Genomic DNA, 21,369 nt, shown 5'->3' with positions numbered 1-21,369 from the left:
TTTAAGGCTGGGAGACATTAATGGCAGCATATTTGAGACACAGTTTCCACCACTCTCCAGCAGTGTACCCACATCCCTTGGAAACTGCACTTTTCCCCTAATGGTGTTGTGAGGCTCTAGTCAAGGTAGTCAGTGCTTAACAATACTGAATTCCCATCTCATTAACTTTCCCTTCTTGTCTCTGACCAGGAAAGGTGACCTGAGAAGTAAGAGAATGTAAGAACTTATGCTTTGCAAATTTCATGCTTCACCCCTCAATAACAAAGATTATATCTATACACACACAAACACACACACACACACACACACACACATCAAAACTAGTAAGGAATGGACCATTTGTTTATTAATCCCACAAATATACAATGTGTGTCTAGTATTGCATGCATTGCTCTAAGTACAACCAATAAGCTTCCTAGGGCTCTCAATAGTTACTGCCTCAGGGCCAAGGAGCTAACTCAAAGAGCTAGTATGCATATTTGTATGTAGGAGGTCCCAGATTTAAACTCTATTACCATGTAGTTCCCTAAGCACTGCTAGCTAATGATCCACAAGTGCCAAGCTATGAGTAGCCCGCAAGTACTGCTGGGTGTGACACAAAAGTAAAAATATAAACAGTAATTGCTCTCACCTGCTTTTGCTCACAATTCTCTGTCTTTTTTTTTTTCCTTTGTTTGTTTGTTTTTGGTTTTTGGGCCACACTCAGTGGTGCTCAGGGGTTATTCTTGGCTCTGTGCTTAGAAATATCTCTGGCTTGGCTCTGTGCTTAGAAATATCTCTGGCAGGCTCGGGGGATCATATGGGATACAGGAATCGAACCCGGGTCCATCCCAGGTCAGACGCTTGCAAGGCAAACGCCCTACCGCTATGCTATCACTTCATCCCCAGTTCTCTGTCTTTGGGAACAAATATGAAAGTATCCTGTCTGCCATTGTAAATCCTAGATTTTAAGGACTCAAAAATAGCCCCAAGATGATGATGTCAAATACTATAAATACCAGCAAACAAATGCAGTGTCTAGAGAGATGCACAGATAAACACACAGGAGACCTCCAAGTCTCTAAGGGCATACAGATATCCACAGCCCAGCTGCTAAATCTGGCTCCAACTTTAAACTCACCAGCAGGATAGTAAAAAAAAAAAAAAATCAACATTATACATTATACATGAGTTAAAAATCCAACTTTTCTTTTATGTTTCATCATGTTGATGACAAATTCACTTTTGGGGGGGCACACCCCGTGACACTCAAGGGTTACTCCTAGCTCAGAAATCACTCCTGGCTTAGGGGACCATATGGCTGGGGGATCAAACCACAGTCCGTCCTAGGTCAGCCACGTGCAAGGCAAACGCCCTACTGCTGCTCCACCATTCTGGCCCGATGACAGATTCTTTTAGAAAACTCACACAGGAACTTGAATACCATAATGATGTTGAACTATTTTAAATGTTTCTAAATACTCTCCATGATGGTATTTATCTCAGAGCAACCAAATAGTTTGTATATAAGCCAATCTATGAACCATATTTATAGAATAGGTTAATTCCACAAACTATTCAAAGTCTTGCATAATACATGTAGGATGTAGGGGGTTATAGGGGTGGGTCATAGATAGAACACATATTTTGCATGTTCAAAGACCTGGGTTAAAAAAATAAAATAAGAAACATTGGGTCCAGGGCAGCAATAGAACAGTAGGTAGGACATCTGCCTTGCACATGGCTGGCTCAGATTTAATTTCCCAGGACCCAATATACCTCCAGAGAACAGAGCCAGGAATAAGCCCTGAGCACTACTGGGTATGGCCCAAAAACCAAAAAAAAATTTTCTTTTTAATTTTCAAGGCCCAGGTTCAATGCTCAATAACACACACACACACACACACACACACACACACACACACACACACACACACACACACACACACACACACTGAACAATATAAGTTTGGTTGCTATGACCTTTTTTTTTAAATGAAAGAAATGAAATTTTCAAAGTCAACTTACTTCCTGGTGGTTGAAATCTAATCAGATCTTGCAAGTCAGTAGAAATTTGAAAAACATGGCTATAGAATTGTTGGACAGAATTCTTCAGGCCAGAAATATCTCTGTTGTGTGACCGCAGAGTCCCATTCATCTGCCTCACACAGCTCCACAGGCTACTGACATGCTTGTTGAGCCCTTCCTTGATCCTCTGGAGGCTTCCGGAGATGTTGTCCAGTTTGCTGCAGGTTTTCTCCAGTTGAGACACTCGGTCTTCAACCACAGAGACCTCGCTCTGGGCCCCATGTGCATTCTCCTTACAAGTGTTCAACCCAGAGAGGACCTGGCTTTGTAGCTGTTGCCACCTCTCCTCCCAGTGATCACAGCAATGAGCTGTGGGGAACTGAGGAACCGGGAGGGGTGCCACTGTCCTTCCTTGCTTGCCTTCCTTAGAAGAGCTGCCTACTCCAGTGTTAGACCTTTCTTTGCTGGCTTCCTTCTGAAGAGGATGTGTCCCATCTTCTGTATGGTTTAGTAGAGAATAAAGAAAATAAAAATCATGCTGGAGTTTCTGAATGCTGAGCTCAGTTTCTTGAAACTTCCCATACATGGTGTCATTCAGCAATTTCAAAAGGCTGGAATGGTCATCCGTTGAGTGGTCTTCTCCAGTTAGCCAAGTATCTCCTATCCCAGGGAAGTTCTGTAGGCAAATATCCTCAACCTCTTGTACTTTGTTCTTCAGGTGGCTTAATTCCGTTATAAACTGCTCATTCCCAGCTCCTGACACACTCGGGATTATTTCAGGGCCTGGCAGAGGGAAGTTTTCATCGGTGCTGTTCGCCATCTCCAGTATGTTCCCCAGACGGTCTTCCAGAGACTTTATCTTCTCATCCAGAAGCTGCTTCAAATCATCTACCTCTCCATTAATGGTGCCCCGTAGGGTTTCTTCTATGTAAAAGCAATGTTCTTCCGCATTCTTCTCTGTCACATTGATCCGAGCATCCAGTTCAGTCCACCTTGCATCAAAGTCTACATCCTGCTCTGGAACTGTGAGGCGGTCAAACTCATTGTCCAGTCTTCCATTCAATATTCTGGTGGCCTCAGCAACTCTATCAATTTTTTGTTCTAACATCTGGATCTGTTGCGCAAAATCAGCACTCTTTTTGCTGTCACAGCAGTTTGACTGAGCTGGAGAATTCTGCAGCTGGGCTCGAAGGTCACTAATTTCTTTTTTCAGGTTTGCTTCCTTCTCTCCTATAAGCTCGATGACTCCCAGGTAACTGCTCCCATAGTCATCACACTGCTGTTGGAGGCCAATCAACTTGTACTCACAAGAGTTTTTGAGATCTGCCAGCTTTCTGTCCATTCCCTCTATGAGCTCTTCTCTCAGGGCATCAATTTTGCTATCTACATAGGATTGGTAGAGTTCGTTGGTTGTCATGGTCACTGTAGGTCCCTGGGCAGCCTCCTGGAGCTGTTTGAGTTGCCCTTCATAACCCTTCACTTTCCCATCCAATTCCTCCAGCTTATTACTCTTGTTCTTTAGAACATCCTTGACTTCAGCCAATTCAGACTTAATGTCCTTCATACCAGGTTCCTTACTGGGGACTTCAGGAAGAGGAGTCATGTCTGTGTCTCTACTAATGGCACTTCCAGGCCCTGACTCGGGGTGCAGGTTACTGAGCCATGAAGCCGTTTTGCTGGGATCATCCTGAATGTTATGTTTAAGGTTTTCATTCACTCCAGCAATGGAAGACTGGAGATCCAGGACTGTCCTAGTGAGTCTGAGAACCTTTTCCTCAAGTACCTGGATTTTCTTGTTTTGAAGTTCTTGGGGGCCCTGTTTTGGATCTGTTGTCTGACTTGGCTGTGTTGCACCATTTGATAACAAAGTCTTCTTTGGCTCTGAGATTGGACTTGGCTCATTGTCTGTTACAAAAAAAAGAGTTGGACATGACTTAATATAGTCTTATCTTTACCCAGTTTCTGAAAAGACATCAAGCAGGATGCTTATAAAATACATTTAACTCATTGCCAATATATTCTTTCACCACTAGCAAATATTGTGGCAGGGTGGAAAAGTATGACCTTTGAAATCAAGTTGTCTGTCCTTCACTGCACATTGGTTCTTCTTCCTTTTTTTTTTGTTTTGTTTTGTTTTTTGTTTTGTTTTTGGATCACACCTGGCAGCACTCGGGTTACTCCTGACTCTGCACTCAGAAGTCACTCCTGTCAGGCTGGGGAACCATACGGGATCCTTCCTATATTGGCTGTGTTCAAGGCAAATGTCTTACCGCTATGCTATCACTCTGGCCCCTCTAAACTCCTCTTCTTTTTTTGGTTTTTGGGTCACACTCAGCAGCGCTCAGGGGTTACTCCTGGCTTTATACTCGGAAATCGCTCCTGGCAGACTCGGGGACCACATGGGATGTCAGGATTCAAACCACCATCCTTCTGCATGCAAGGCAAACGCCTTACCTTCATGCTATCTCTCCAGTCCCCTAAACCCCTCTTTTATGAAGCAGAGGTGCTATCTTTCCTCCTAAGGTGATTAAGAGACTATACACATAACACGTAATAGAAACATTAAATTATTTTTTCACCCTGAAGGAAAAAAATTCCTTGTCTATTTTTATTTTATTTTATTTTCCTTGTCTATTTTGTTATATGAACACAACATTTCACACTAGTGAAGGTCAGCTGAGTCATATCCCAGTGGTTTACTCTACTGTGAAACCACAAGAAAACACTTTGTTGGGAATCACCCCTTTATTGTTCAGTGAGGTGATATCATATGAGCAACAATTTATCCTCCAGGCAACTCTTAAATATTCTTTTATTTTTTTACAGTCCCTATACTAAAAAGTACCTCAAGCATAATTAAGGCATGGTATGCAGTCAGTTAAGGAAAACAAAGGACAAAAGGGAGAAAACATTGGATTCTATTGATCTCTTTTATTACTAGAGACATAGGGCCTTATATAATAATATTTTCTGGGGCCAGAGCGATAACACAGTGGCAGGGTGTTTGCCTTGCACACGGCTGATCCAGGATAGACCTGGATTCGGTTCCTGTCATCCCATATGGTCTCCCAAGCCTGCCAGGAGCAATTTCTGAGTGCAGAGCCAGAAGTAATCCTTGAGCACCACCGGGTATGGGCCAAAAACCAAAATAAAAAAAAAATTTTTTTAATCCAAAGGATAGACACTGAATTTTTTTTTTTTTTGCAGGGGCCATACCTGGTGACACTCAGGGGTTACTCCTGGCTATGTGCTCAGAAATTGCTCCTGGCTTGGAGGACCATATGGGACACCGAGGGATCAAACCATGGTCTGTCCTAGGTCAGCCACATGCAAGGCAAATGCCCTACCACTGTGCCACCGCTCTAGCCCCTGGATACTAAAATTTGTATATCATAAACACCAGACTGAATTTTTAATAGAGCAAGGAAATAGCCCAGAAGAAAAACAATATTATAAAGATGATTGTGATGAGTCATAAAATAATAATAAACTGATATAGACATAAATAAACTGTGTTTTATTTGTTTTCAGAATTGTGTAATAGAAGAATAAGAGGCAAGTCATACCCCTTAATGCAATAGAAACAGGAAAGTTAGAACAGTTCAACAGTGATAATTCTGCACACTATACTGAGATACATTGTAAAGTGGAAAAACTGAAATACAATACTGATCCCAATCAAATGTATCAATATACACTGAAAACAGTCTATTTAGAAGATTGTAGATCTTTGAATTTTACATTTTTCACTTTCTCTCTAAACCTTTTACATATGATCATGTGTTGTTACTAAAATTAATTCAATGACAAAAGCAAGTCTGGAATTTAAATGGCCAAACTCCCAAATTGAGGACCAGAAAGAATAACTTATTTACTTAATATGGATAGAGTAATTCCCTTCTTTCATTTCATTTTATCCCAAGACATAAAAGAAGAAAACAAGGTACAAAATCACATACAGAGGAAATGCTATTCTGAGCAAAATAAAATGAAGGGCAGAAGACTAGGAGATCAGGATGTAAGGAAAGAAAGATTTAATTGCTATAATTTTAGGGGAGGTCACACTCATCAACACTCAGGGGTTACTTCTGGCTCTGCCCTCAGAAGTCCTCCTGGTAGGCTTGGGGGACCATATGGGATTCGAACCGGGGTCTGTTCTGTGTTGGCCATGTGCAAGGCAAAGGCCTTACTGCTTTGCTATCACTTCAGCCCCCTGAATTGCTATAATTTTTTTTTTTGGTGTGGTTTTTGGGTCACACCCGGCAGCGCTCAGGGGTTACTCCTGGCTCTAGGCTCAGAAATTGCTCCTGGCAGGCACGGGGGACCTTATGGGACGCCGGGATTCGAACCGATGACCTCCTGCATGAAAGGCAAACGCCTTACCTCCATGCTATCTCTCCGGCCCCTTGCTATAATTTTTAGAGGAAAATTTTGGCAAAATGTGTCAAAATGTTCAAGATCCTTTGACCCTGAAATTATGTCTACAACATATACTATAACATATAATGTCTACAAATGAAGTCTACTAAATAATCAGAGATGGATGTTTAAAATTAACAGAAAACATTATCTGTAATATTAAATATTATAGGTTGAATATTGAATATCATCTACAATAATGACAATTTTAAAACAACTTAAGTGACCAGAGGTAGGGACTGCATTCAAACAATCACATTCTTACAATCATTAAATTATATTGTAGACTATTGAAAGACATGGGAAGCTTGTTTAATCGATATTTGTTTAAAAAACAAAATTTGGGGATGGAGAGATAGCACAGCAGTAGGGCATTTATTTGCCTTGCATGCAGCTGACCAGGGAGGGACCCGGTTCATTTCTCAATATCCCATATGTTCCCCCAGCCTGCCAGGGGCGATTTCTGAGTGCAGAGCAAGGAGTAACCCCTGAGCACCACTGGGTGCAGCCCAAAAACCAACCAATAAATAAAGTTTAAAAAATACATAAAAATAAACAACAACAACAAAAAGTGGGGGGAGGCCAGAGCAGTGGCACACAGCTGTAAGGTGTCTGCCTTGCCAGTGCTAGCCTAGAACGGACCCAAGTTCAATCCCCCGGCATCCCATATGGTCCCCCAAGCCAGGAGTGTTTTCTGAGCATGTAGCCAGGAGTAAACCCTGAGCGTCACTGTGTGTGGCCCAAAAACCAAAAATAAATAAATAAACAAAATACATCCAAATTGTTATAGGGGCTGGGGAGATAGAACAAAGATTAAGTTAATTCCCTAGCATGCAGGTGCTGCTACCACTCTGGTTTGATTTTAGCACCAAATATGGTCCCTCGAGTACTGCCAGGTATGATTCTGAGCACAGAGTCAGCAGTCCTCGATCACCACTGGGTTTGGCCCCAAATCTACAAAAAGCAGTGTGCAGTTTTATTCCATGGCTTTATTCCAAGATGGATAAAGATGATAAATAGCAAGCATCGAGCAGCACCTAGCAAGCATCTAGCAAGCGAAAGGGCAGTTGAAGGAGTTGTACAATTTAGAAGGTTCTTGTCAGAAAGAAGGTAGAACAAGATGTTGGCATTACTAAGTAATAACTCAATTTAGGCTTTCTGTTTTCTTTGTTAAGTTAAAAATTAAGTTTCAAGAATTCCATTCTGGAAGCCTGAATCTCAATGTGGATGGAATAAATCTCTTCTTTTATTTCATCAGGCTCTCTCCTTTCTTGCAGTCTCTTGAGTACATTTTCTTTTCATTTCCTTTAATAAAATGTCATTACTTCACACAAAAATAACCTTCAGCTTCAAAAATAATAATGTAATGATATTAGATTAAAGATAAGCATTTCCTTTCATCATCTCCTAAAATCCATTAAAAATCATCATCTTCTGGGCCCGGAGAGATAGCACAGCGGCGTTTGCCTTGCAAGCAGCCGATCCAGGACCAAAGATGGTTGGTTCCAATCTCGGTGTCCCATATGGTCCACCGTGCCTGCCAGGAGCTATTTCTGAGCAGACAGCCAGGAGTAACCCCTGAGCACCGCCGGGTGTGACCCAAAAAAACAAAAAAAAAACAACAACAAAAAAATCATCATCTTCTAAAATTTCCTAAAACCGATGTAGGGGAAGGATTCAAAAAATGTTTTTACCTAGCAGCTCTTGAAGCTAAGAAAAGATTTCAAGATTCTGAAGGAAAATTCATTCCAATTCTGAAGCTAAAGTAAAATATTTATAGACTATAAAATACCAAAAATTTCACCTCCCATGCAATCTTCTCATGAAACTACAACAAGATGCATTTTACCAAAACCAGAAGGAAGAAAAGCGGGGGTGGGGTGGGGAGGGCATGGGAATCGGGAAATAATCAGGAGAGAGGAAGTTAAGAGGACAAGCTGGCAGCTGTGAACCAGAAAAGAACCCAGGCCAGGTTTGGGGCAGCTGAGAGAACTTGAGGAGAGAGTGCTTTCAGAAGATGAAGTCCCTGTGTCTGAACAGATGCTCAGACATTTAGAGAACCTAGGTGGCAAAACAAATAAAAAATAAAAATAAAAAAAAAGATGGGCCAGAGTGGTGGTGAAAGCGGTAGGGTGTTTGCCTTGCAAGTGCTAACAGACCATGATTCGATCCCCTGGCATCCCATATGGTTCCCCAAGCCAGAGGCAATTTCTGAGCGCATAGCCAGGAAAAACCCCTGAGCATTACTGGGTGTGGCACCAAAAAAACAAAAACAAAACAAACAAAATAGATGGCTGGAGCAATAGTACAGCCAGTAGGGCTCTTACCTTGTATATTATGGCTGACCTGGGTTTGATCCCTGGCATCCCATATGGTCCCCAGAGCAACAATAGGAATAATTCCTAAGTGTAAAGCCAGGAATAACTCCTGAATATAACCAGGTGTGGTTAAAACAAAATAAAACAAAAAACAGAAAGCCAAGCAAAGAATATATTAACTATAGAAAAATAAAAGGTTGATAGCAAGGAAATATATTTCTACTAGCCTACCCAACCCAGCTATAAATGTTAGCTATAGAGTCATTATAGTATAGACACCAAAGAGTGAATATATATATGTATATATATATATTATATATATATATAATTTATGGTTTAATTTAGGGAGAATTGGAGTAGAGCACTGGAAAGTAGAAAAAAAGAAGTGAAGGGGGCCAGCGAGGTGGCGATAGAGGTAAGGTGTCTGCCTTGCAAACGCTAGCCAAGGAAGGATCTCGGTTCAATCCCCTGGCGTCCCATATGGTCCCCCCAAGCCAGGGGCAATTTCTGAGCGCTTAGCCAGGAGTAACACCCCTGAGCATCAAACGGGTGTGGCCCAAAAAAAAAACCAAAAAAAGAAAAAAGGAATAAAATCCTCACTTCCCACAAGAGTAATAAGATGTCAAGATAGGGCCCGGAGAGATAGCACAGTGGCGTTTGCCTTGCAAGCAGCTAATCCAGGTGGTTGGTTCGAATCCCGGTGTCCCAGATGGTCCCCTGTGCCTGCCAGGAGCTATTTCTGAGCAGACAGCCAGGAGTAACCCCTGAGCTTCGCCGGGTGTAGCCCAAAAACCAAAAAAAAAAAAAAAAAAAAAGATGTCAAGATAAATTTTAAAAAAATCTACTGAGCTTAAAGAGAGGCAGAATGACAGTAAGGGGTAGGATGCTTGTCTCGCATGTGTCTTGCCTGGGATTTATCCTGGCAGCCCATTTGGTCCTCAAAGACTGCAAAGTTATCCCTGAATGAAGTCCTAGAACCACCAGAGAGTGACCCAACAAGCAAAAACAAAACAAAACAAAAAACTGGAAAACACACAAAGCATTAAAACAGTAACATTAGGGCCAGGTGATAGCACAGCAGTAGGGCATTTATTTGCCTTGCAAATGGCCGACCCGGGGTGGGCCCGGGTTCAATCCCTGGCATCCAATATGGTCCCCGAGCCTACCAGGAGCAATTTCTGAGCACAGAGCCAGGAGTGCCACCAGGTGTTGGCCCCAAAGCCCAAACAAACATCCAAACAAAAACCAGTAACATCTATTCATCTGTGCTCAGGCTGAAATCTTAAACATCCCTGCACTGATTTCACAAGTTGCAACTAATAAAGCAAATAACTTGCAAAATGTTTGTCTTTCAACTAATATTGCTTCTGCAAATAAATTTACTGACCAAATTTGTCTGCTTCAGTTATGTACGTGTGTGCAGTACTTGAAGTCCTGGATCATACTGTTTGAAGGAAGAGCCAAGAGAACAGTGGCCACAAGGACAAAGCGCAAATAACAACTCACCTGTGGCTTTCTTCATGTTGTTTCGAGCAGCAGGAGTGGGACGCAGAGACTTCCCAGGGTCTTTGGGACCTTCTTGGCAATCTACCCCTCTGAAGCCAGGACAGCACCTCCATTCCAACTGTGTTACCGTCTTGAACTTGGTGACATATCTGGGTCTGAAGTTCACACGGTACCTACCAAAAAAAACACAGCATCTTTTTAAGGACTGCTTGCAAGCTTCTGCTGGAGCTGGACCCGCAAGAAGAGGACTGAGGCACTTAGGCTCTCTCAAGTCTCCTTGTCCAGTCCTGACCCCCTGGGATTCAGCCAAAATCTGATCGCCCTCTGGGAGGCAGGCACTCCTGCAACCATAGTGTTGGACCCCTCTTTTACCTGCTAAATCCATCTGCTGCAGAAGGCTGGGAAAGGCACAAACACTCCTCATACTCACATCCCGATTATATTGGATGCAGATGAAAACTGAGCTTTGGTTGGGTACTATAAGCAGTTCTGGGGACTGAACCCAGATTAGCACCTGCCAGGCAAACACCTTACCCACTGTACTATATGTCTCTAGCCCTTCCTTATTTTGAGGGAAAAATCCTGGGTGCCGGGGCCGGCGAGGTGGCGCTAGAGGTAAGGTGTCTGCCTTGCAAGTGCTAGCCAAGGAAGGACTGCGGTTCGATCCCCCGGCATCCCATATGGTCCCCCCAAGCCAGGGGCAATTTCTGAGCGCTTAGCCAGGAGTAACCCCTGAGCATCAAACGGGTGTGGCCAAAAAAAACAAAAACAAAAACAAAATATCCTGGGTGCCCTTGCATTGGCCTACTTATGAGGAAGACTGCTTTCCCTGACAGGAACAAAGACAGTGGCCATGAGAATTGAGGCAGCATCTTGAGATACTGGTGTCTTGAACTTCTTTTTTTTTTTTTGGTTTTTGGGCCACACCCAGCAGTGCTCAGGGGTTACTCCTGGCTGTCTGCTCAGAAATAGCTCCTGGCAGGCACAGGGGATCATATGGGACACCGGGATTCGAACCAACCACCTTAGGTCCTGGATCGGCTGCTTGCAAGGCAAACACCCCTGTGCTATCTCTCCGGCCCGTCTTGAACTTATTTGTTTTCTTTTCTTTTCTTTTTTTTTGGTTTTTGTTTTTGTTTCTGGGCCACACCTGGAGGTGCTCAGGGGCTATTCCTGCCTCTGTGCTCAGAAATCACTTCTGGCAGGCTCAGGGGACCATATGGGATGCTGGGGACTGAACTCAGGTCAGCCGTGTGCAAGGCAAAAGCCCTACCAACTGTGCTATCACTCCTGCCCTCTTTTCTTTTTCTGTTGTGCATGTGGACAGGGTTGACAGTCTTGGGGGCATACCCAGCAGTGTTCAGGGACTATACCCAGCTCTGTGCTGAGGAATTGCTCTTCATTCGATGCTGAGGTCATATGCATACAAGGCAAGTAAGTGCCTTACCCCTTGTACTGTCTGTCTCTCTGGCCCTGTTCTAACCCAGTTTTTGTTTCAATGACATAAGTCCTGAACCTATCAACTGTGAAACTTATATATATATATATATATACATATATATATAAGTATATGTATATATAAGTATATGTATATATAAGTATATGTATATATATAAGTATATGTATATGTATATATATATTTTTTGGCCCTGTGATTTACAATAGTGTTAATGATAGTGCTAATGATAGTGTATAGATGTAAACAATGTTGCAACACCATACCCCTACAAGAGTGTCCCCAACTCAACTAACCTTCTTTACCCCATTACAGGATCTGTGCTTTCAGCCATTTATGCTTCTTTAATTCCCATGCTATGTTCTAAACTCTTCAAAAGGATGCACCCATCTATGCTGTTCACGTCTGAAATAAGGAAGCAGGCTTAGAACCTTTCAAGTGTGTTCCCCTTGATACTCTGGGCTGTCACACAGAGCACTTTGCCTTAAGCTGTGAAGCCCTCCAGAATCTGGCTGGGATGGGCCTAGAACAGGCAGCCTCTGGGGATGCAGGGGTGGATCAAAGAGAGCAGCCCACAAGCCCAGCTCACAGTACAGTGCAAGCACAGCGCCTTGATTTTCCTGATTTCTATTTCTGGTTTGGAAACATCGCTCTCTTGAGCCTCTTCACTTTCTCTTCATTTCTCACATCAGCACAAGCAGCTGGTCTTCTGGTTTGGGACCAATTCCCAGAAAGAAAATAGATTTTGCATCAGTTCCACAGGGTTGCTGTGTGTTGGTCCTTTCGAGCAGCTGCCTCGGCCTGTGGGGCCTCACGCAAACTGCTACATCTCAGGCACCTGCCTGCAGCATGTGTCCCAGGCCCATTCCTGAAGAATGTGACATTATTAAACAGAATCCATCTTTGGCAGCCTCCCTGAGGATCAAAGCACCACATACAAAACCTTACACATAAAGCACTACTCCAGGACAGAATTCTAAGAGATGAATGGAAAGGGTCAGGAAGATGTTCAAAGGACTATGTACTAGGTACACAGGAGTTCTGGTTCAATCCCAGTCCTGCCTGGTCCCAAGCAGGGCTGGGAGTGATTAAGCACTGAGCAGGAGTAGCCCCAAGTACCACTGGGTGTGCCAAACCACATTCCAGGAGGCTCCTGAGCCGTCGCTGTAGTGAACACCACATACTAATACCTTTGCTGTCTCTATTTCACTTGGCCTCTGAGGGCTCTGGTTCTACCCCTATGGCTGGTTTAGGGTCATACAGAGAACCATGAAAAACTCAGCTTGGATCGCCCCCACAGAGACTTCCATCTCAACGGCTTCCATCTGGGTGAGCCAGTTCTCTGATGCACCCATGGGGGCTTTTCTATCCTACCATGTCCCCATAATGCTAAAATTATCCTCAGTTCACAAATGAGACCAGGGAGACTCATACAATCAATGCACTTGTCCAAGTAAGGTCAGGCTCAGATATTTGTTTCAAATTAATTTGTTGATTTGGGGACCACACCTGAAAGTGTTCAGAGATCGTGCCCTGTTACTGGAGAACTGTTGTGTGCTCAAAATTGAACGCAGAGCTGCCACAGGTAAAGCCTGTACCCCAGCTCTATCCAATCTCTCTCTAGTACCATGCCAGGACTTAAACTGTGCATACCCTTGTACCCCACATGGGCCTCCCACAACTACCACCATGGGCCCCTCAGAAGTAGCCACTTTCAAGAAAGATCTTGAAATTCAGAGGCACAGCCCCACAACTGGATGAAAAGTAGGCACTGTTTATGTTCTACAGACTCTGGCACAAGCTAATAGCAGCCCTCCACTACCCCTGCCCCACCACCACAAGGATCCTGTGTGAGGAAAAGAAAGAAAAGAAAAGAAAAGAAAAGAAAAGAAAAGAAAAGAAAAGAAAAGAAAAGAAAAGAAAAGAAAAGAAAAGAAAAGAAAAGAGAAGAGAAGGGAAGGGGAGGGAAGGGGAGGGATGGGGAGGGGAGGGGAGGGGAGGGGAAGGGAGGGAAGGGAAGGGAAGGAAAGGAAGGAAGGAAGGAAGGAAGGAAGGAAGGAAGGAAGGAAGGAAGGAAGGAAGGAAGGAAGGAAGGAAGGAAGGAAGGAAGGAAGGAAGGAAGGAAGGAAGGAAGGAAGAAGAAAGAAGGAAGGAAGGAAGGAAGGAAGAAAGAGAGAGAGAGAGAGAAAGAAAGAAAGAAAGAAAGAAAGAAAGAAAGAAAGAAAGAAAGAAAGAAAGAAAGAAAGAAAGAAAGAAAGAAAGAAAGAAAGAAAGAAAGAAAGAAAGAAAGAAAGAAAGAAAGAAAGAAAGAAAGAAAGAAAGAAAGACTCTTCCTCTTCTTTGTTTTGCAAGCTCAAGTACAGCATAATGCTGGAAAAATGTGTAATCTCAGAAAAACGCTGCTCCTCTGAGCATTTAAGCCCGAATGTGAAATGTGTTTGCACTTGGGTTCTGTTCCTATGCCAGGAGATGACAGGCCCTGTTCAACCCTCTGGAAGAGGCTGAGTGAAACAGGAGACTGCAGTGCTTGCCTGTAGGGGGAAGACACCCCAGCCCCCAGCCACGGGCCTTCACCCCACTGCCTAGAACAAAGGAAAGTGATTTCCCAGTTCTATCCTGTCCTTAAGGGCAGTTGTACTGGAGCCAACACTGACTGTGGGTGCCTCCTCCCTTGGGCTCCTCTCCCCTTCGCCCAGGCAGGGCCCCTCAGTCCTCAGCTCTTCCCCTTGCTGCCCTCAAAGTTGCCCTCGGCTTGACAGAGGTTCTGACCCTTTTTGAGTATGGGGAACTGAGACAGCTGGGACCTGTTAGAGGCCACCTGAACCTGGGAAAGTCATGGTCCACACTGCCCTTTCCTGAACACAGTGACATGGATCCAGAAGCAAGCTGATTTGGAGAGTGTGATTTGGAGCTGATTTGGAGAGGTATAGAGGGTTCGGGCCCCACCAATCTCGTGAGGTTTGTCGGCTTCCAGGCTACTGGGGGGACTGCTGAGCAGAACTCCCAGATCCCTGACCCAGAACATTTCGGAAAGTCCTGCTCTGGGTGCTCCACACAAAGCCCCCCCCCCACATCCTCCAATTTTTAGTTGAATTGGACTGGGGTGGGGGCAGTGGGACCCTTCCAAAACTTCCTGACAAGTCACCATGCACAGACACAATGGAGCAGCAAGCTCAGACCCAGCGGGGAGCCTCTGTGACATAGAGCCAGACACCCAGATGCTCAGGAAAGTGGACTCAGCTGGGTAACTGCACCCTAGGGACTGAGTCCCAGGGGCTGAGGCAGGGCTGTGTGGGTGGGGCTGGAGGCTGACTCAGGCTGAAGGCTTGGCTGAAAGCAGGGTCCCTGGGGAGCTCTGTCATTAGCTGCCTTGAGCATCTCTTTGAAGGACCCAGAGGGGCACAGCAGTGAGTAGCCTCACAGTCTAGGCCTGCTGCACCCAAACCAGATACCCTCAATTTTTTTTTATTTTTTTACTTTTATACTCCCCAAACTTTTTTTTCCTTTTGGAGTGCTCACCATTCTAATAAGATCAGCTACCAACTTCACGCACAGGATCAAGTTGGGAGATTCTAACAAGATGGAAGGTAACAAGAAAAAGAACTGGAGAGGCTGAGTCAGAGGTCAGCAAGTATATGATAGCATGATAGGAGATGTCCACAAGACACACACACACACACACACACACACACACACACACACACACACACACACACCAGTCTTCCTCATAGCAATGACTGTGAAACCTCTTTCCTTGCAGACTTAAATTCACACTTGTATTTTCTTGTTTAATACCCATTTTCTCTGCAAACTATAACCCCTGCAGGCAAGAATTACTGTTGCATTTGCACTCTACAACATCTCTGTTTTATAACTCAGCACCTGTTCTGCTGTGGTGTTTAAAAGGAAACTGTTAACGATTCATTCAATTGTAAATTAAACAATTATGATGCCAGGACTATTTTCACAAATTAATTTTTAAAAATTATTGGGGCTGGAAAGATAGAATAGTGGATAAGGGCCTTGCTTTGTACCCAGTTGGTCTGAATTTTATCCCCAGCATCCCATATAGTTCTTTGAGATCACTAGGACTGATCCCTGAGCCCAGAGTCAGTAATAAGCCCTGAGCCCTGTAGCTCCAAACTAAAACTAACACACTCTCTCTCTCTCTCTCTCTCTCTCTCTCTCTCTCTCTCTCTCTCTCTCTCTCTCTCTCTCTCTCTCTCTCTCTCCCTCTCTGTCTCCCTCTTTCTCTCTCTGAGAAATAGCTCAGCAGGTAGGGCACTTGCTTTGCATGTGGTTTACCCAGGTTCAAACCTTTGCATCCCATATGGTCCTATGTACTGCCAGGAAAAATCCCGGAGTGACTCCTGAGCCTTGCCAGTATAACCCAAAATCTTAATAAAAAATAAAAAATCTCTTCCTCATTCTTCTCTTTGTTCATGTTATTGAAATGACTGGATCACCCACAATATGACTGTGGTATGAAATTGCTTATGATGGAACTGGAGCGATAGTACAGTAGGTAGGGCACTTGCCTTGCACATTGCTAACCTGGGTTTAATCTCTGGCATCCTATATGGTCCTCCAAGCCACCAGGAATAATTCCTGAGTTCAGAGCCAGAAGTAATCCCTGAGCAATGTACCATGTGGCCCTACAAAAAGAAGAAATTGCTCATGATGGTGGGGATCACAGGCAGTAGGACTGCCACGATTATGTTTGAGAAATAAAGAACACCAGGGATTTGAATTTGTGACCACACACATGTAAGGTAGTCACTGCACTATTCTTTTGGGCCTTTGATTTACTTTATTAACAAGGTTTGTGGAAGAACTCAATGGCTTTATTTTAAAAATTCATGTTGGACCAGAGAGATAACAAAGGATGAAGGCACTTGTCTTTCAACCTGTGTTCAATCTCTGGCATCCTATATGGTCCCTTGAGCCTGCCTGCCAGGAGGAATTTTGGAGCACAGAGCCCAATATGGTCCAAAAACAAAAAAGAAAGAAAGATATCCACAAGATTCTCAAAGGAACAGCAAAAAGCACACAATGCTTCTTTTTTTGGGGGGCCACACCCAGCATTGCCTCAGGGGTTACTCCTGGCTGTCTGCTCAGAAATAGCTCCTGGCAGGCACGGGGGACCATATGGGACACCGGGATTCGAACCAACCACCTTTGGTCCTGGATCGGCTGCTTGCAAGGCAAACACCGCTTTGCTATCTCTCCGGGCCCTACACAATGCTTCTTTCTCAACTTCCGTCTCACATTCTCTTTAAGGGTAGTTTTAGAGCTACCTTTAGAACACAAGCATTACAAGCAGAGGCTCCTCTTAACAGCTATTCCACAAACTCTGGATCCAGTCTTCTCATTTAGCATCTACCTATACTTTTATTTTTAAATGGAGGCCACTAAAACATGGTACAAATCTAAGCCAAGTTTAGAGAACACTCACTTGACTGGGATATTGTCCAAAAACAGACTATTTTTTTAACAATATCTTTATTTAAGCACCATGATTACAAACATGTTTGTAGACTTTAGTAAACTCTTCTTCCACTCATTGGCCTGTCTCCAAAACCTGAAGCCAATTTCTTGTTTCCTCCTGCCTGGGTGGTTCCCACAGATTGAAAGGGGCCCATGAGGATAGAGATGGAAACCAGAATGAAGAATGAGGTACTTCTCTCTCAGGTAGAGAGCATGAATGGCCCAAAGTAATGGCCTTAGACCCAGGAACAAAGAAAACAGCATGTGGAGACAAGAAGCCACATCATCCAATGTTAGAATGCTCATCCAGAGTAATGACTGCTACAAGTGCCCTAGACTACAGTGTTTAGGTCAACCACAGTAATATACTTCATAAAAAATAAAATACTTAGCACTAATGAAGGGTGGTGTACAATTTATGACTGAAATTCAAGTATGAACGACTTCATAACTTAAATAAATTATTATTAAAATATATATTACTGGGGACCGGAGGGATAGCATGAAGGTAAGGCATTTGCCTTTCATGCAGAAAGTCATTGGTTCAAATCCTGGCATCCCATATGCTCCCCCGTGCCTGCCAGGAGCGATTTCTGAGCATGGAGCCAGGAGTAACCCCTGAGCACTGCCGGGTATGACCCCAAAACCAAAATATATATCTATATCTATATATGTATATATTACTAAAAATAAAAATAAAACACGTATGTGAAATTTGCCATCTTAACCATTTGAAAGAGTACAGTTCAGTGGCATTAAGTATTGGATCTTTGGGCTGAAAAGATAGTACAGGGTTATGGTGCTTGCTTTGCACACAGACAGCCCTGATCCAATGTCTATCAACCCACTGATCCTTAGCATCACCAAAAGTGATCCCTGAGCACAGAGCTAGGAGTAAGTCCTGAGCACTACAGGTATGCCCCCACCACCACGACCATGAAGTATTGGATTAGCATCCAATTAAATATCTTTATTAGCATACTAGCATCCAATTAAACATATTAAGTATATGGCATCCAATTAAATATATTTATTAGCATATTAACATTCAATTAAATATATTTACACTGTTGCGCAACCATCATCACCTTTTCTGTAAGCTCTTCTTTCCAAATAGAAACTGTACTAAGTACTAATTCTCCCTTCCCCTTGCGCCCACACTTCTTAGCAACCACCCTTGTACATAATTTCTATTCCTATAAATTCAGTCATTCTAAGAACCTTACACAAATGGAAATATACAGGGAGTCCCCTTGCTATTTCACTTAACATGGTGTCCTCATATAAAGAGAAAAACTTGCCTTAGAGATATCATGGAGGTAAGGTGTTTGCCTTTCATGCCAAAGGACAGTGGTTCGAATCCTGGCATCCCAAAAACCAAAAAAAAAAAACCCCAAACAACTTCTCTATCTGCATGTGTATTCTGGCACCTATTAATTAAAGTGACAAATGCAAATTAATAGAAAAAAATACAAACCAACTCTATTAAACTAATGTTTTAATTTGTTACACCAGGGCATCAACGAAGAAAATTAAAACCCCAGGAAATAGATTCAGAGCTCAGAAATTGTAGAGAAAGTAAGTGGCAAAAAGATGAGAGTTTGAGTGCTAGAGCAATAGTATAGCTGGTGGGGCGCTTGCCTTTCATGCAGCCAACTCTTGTTTGATCCCCAGCCTCCCGTATGGTACCCCAAGCACCACCAGGAATAATTCTGGAGTGTAGAAGCAGGAGTGACCACTGAGCACTGCTAGTGTGATTCCCTCCCCCCCCCCAAAAAAAAAGCAATAAGTAAAATTTGTTATTTTTGGGCCACACCCAGTGGCACTTGGGTTACTCCTGGCGCTGTGCTCAGAAATCACTCCTGGCAGGCTCGGGGGATTATATGGGATGCTGGGGATCGAACCTGAGTCTGTCCCAGATCAACTGCATGCAAGGCAAATACCGTACCATTGTGCTATCACTTCGACCCAAAAAATTAATTTTTTTCATAAAAAGAATGAAGGTGTAGGCTTCTAGGAGTGATAAGCTATAGAAACATGATCATGAATTGTAAGAAAGAAATGAGAAGGGGAATTGCTTTAGTCCTGTCTTTGTGTGCAGATTCCTGTGTCACCCTCTATCTCCATTGAGAAGGACCACCTGCTTCATCCAGAGAGAGAAACTAGGAGGGCAGAGAGCTCTGCTTGGGACTATTACCACTCAACTGTCCTCATGTCAAAATATCAACCAAGTAGCCTGTTTGGGGTGGAATATTCTGATCCAGAATCATCAAGGTTCATCAATACTAGCCTGTGTCAAATTTCCTTCCTTTTCACAATAAAATAGCCCTTTATATAGGTTTGTCTGCACTATGTGCAGATATATTTCCTATATGAGTGTTCACACATTTTCAACTAACCCCAGATGTTGGTTGATTAGATCCAAGGATGGGATGAGATGGCCATGTACATGGGACCCGGGAACCCCTTGATTTTGGTATCTGTGGAGGGACCCTAATATCAACCATCTGGATTACAAGTCTGTGTGTAATTCTTTGGTAGCTGAAAGACACACACACACACACACACACACACACACACACACACACATTTTCTTTTTTTTTTTTTTTTTTTTTTTTTTTGGTTTTTGGGCCACACCCAGTAATGCTCAGGGGTTACTCCTGGCTATGTGCTCAGAAGTTGCTCCTGGCTTGGGGGACCATATGGGACACCGGGGGATCGAACCGAGGTCCGTCCAAGGTTAGCGCAGGCAAGGCAGGCACCTTACCTTTAGCGCCACCGCCCGGCCCCACACACACATTTTCAACTACACTAGAGGGAAGGTCCCCTAACCTTGATCCCTGCTGTTCAAATATTGGGATAAAATATTTTAATTTCATGCCCATCAATGAATCATCAAGTGTTTTCACTGAAGAAGTATTTGGCCCAAAGTCAGGCAAAAGGTCCAAACTTTTAAAACTCTAATGTTCAAACTTAGAAGTGATTTCGGAACAACATGGAAGGCAGTTGATGTAGTTCTGCACTAGCACCTGCCATGTGAGCCCATTTTGCCTTACTATAAATAGAAAACAGGTGATTTGACACTGTGAGCTAATACAGAGATGAGCTCTGAAACTGAGGCCATGACTAATCTCTACAGTCCCTTTAAGGCCACTGTACCTTGGGAAAAATCTACATGAGGTAAAGTGAAGAAACCAAAGGACCTTCCTCTAGGTCCTATACAAAATCAAAATTGTCATCTTTTTCTGCTTCATTTACACATTAAAAAATTTGCTATTTAGGACATGGAGAGAGAGTAAAATGAATAGGAAGCTTGCCTTGCCTGCAGCCAGTCTATGTTCGATCACTGGCAGGTGGTCCTCTGAGCACTGCTAGGATTTGACTCCTGAGGGCAATGTCAGGAGTAACCCCTGAGCATCTGTGAGTGTGTTGCAAAAAAACCAACAAATTTATAGTTTAGTCTCCCCACACACAGTCCCTGCCTCCAGAAACTCCAGCAGCTCACACCCACAACTACCTTCATGCCAGCAGAAAAATGGCCAGATTCCACAACTAATCTCCAAAAGAACATGGTCCTGAATCTAACCAGCTAGATTATCTGGGCTGCAATTCTGGAGTCTTTTCAGAATGGGGCAAGGGAAGGCAGCTACCCTTTCTGCCTGAAGACACAGCAGCCTGCAGTCACACCCAACAACCTCCAATAGAAATCCACAACTGGGGCCGGAGAGATAGCATGGAGGTAAGGCGTTTGCCTCTCATGCAGGAGGTCATCGGTTCGAATCCCGGCGTCCCATATATGGTCCTCCCGTGCCTGCCAGGAGCAACTTCTGAGCCTGGAGCCAGGAATAACCCCTGAGCACTGCCGGGTGTGACCCAAAAACCACAAAAAAAAAAAAAAAAAAAAAAAAAAAAAAAGAAATCCACAACTGATCCTTATCAAACTGCCAAGCCACCAAGTTGTTCTAGCTCTGTCGCTTCTGGACCTTGAGGCTGCGGACTTAGCCATGTGACACCTCAAATTTTCATAGTATTGTCAGGCCAGTAGGTTCAGAGCAAATCTGATGAGAACGTTTTGTAAAACACCACCAAGCTTAGGAGCTTAAACAGTAACACTGATGCCTCAGCTAGCACCCATCACAGCTCAGTAAACCCTTAGACAATGACTTAGTCATTAAG

General features: G+C 43.6%; 1 protein-coding gene across 1 annotated transcript in view; it reads right to left on the bottom strand.

The window, feature by feature from the left end:
- EMILIN2 (elastin microfibril interfacer 2) overlaps positions 1-21,369 on the bottom strand; it is a 59,606-nt gene that overhangs the window by 16,832 nt on the left and 21,405 nt on the right. The window contains exons 3-4 of the mRNA XM_049769996.1: positions 10,251-10,423; positions 2,008-3,912 (exon numbers count right to left, since the gene is read on the bottom strand). Of these exons, the coding sequence (XP_049625953.1) occupies positions 2,008-3,912; positions 10,251-10,423 (2,078 nt within the window). The remainder of the gene's footprint in view (positions 1-2,007; positions 3,913-10,250; positions 10,424-21,369) is intronic.

This window comes from Suncus etruscus, chromosome 3 (genome assembly GCF_024139225.1).
Source record: "Suncus etruscus isolate mSunEtr1 chromosome 3, mSunEtr1.pri.cur, whole genome shotgun sequence".
In the NCBI taxonomy this organism is placed as follows: Eukaryota; Metazoa; Chordata; class Mammalia; order Eulipotyphla; family Soricidae; genus Suncus; species Suncus etruscus.
The sequence above is the reverse complement of the archived record's forward strand: the minus strand, read 5'-3'. Positions and strand labels throughout refer to the sequence as shown.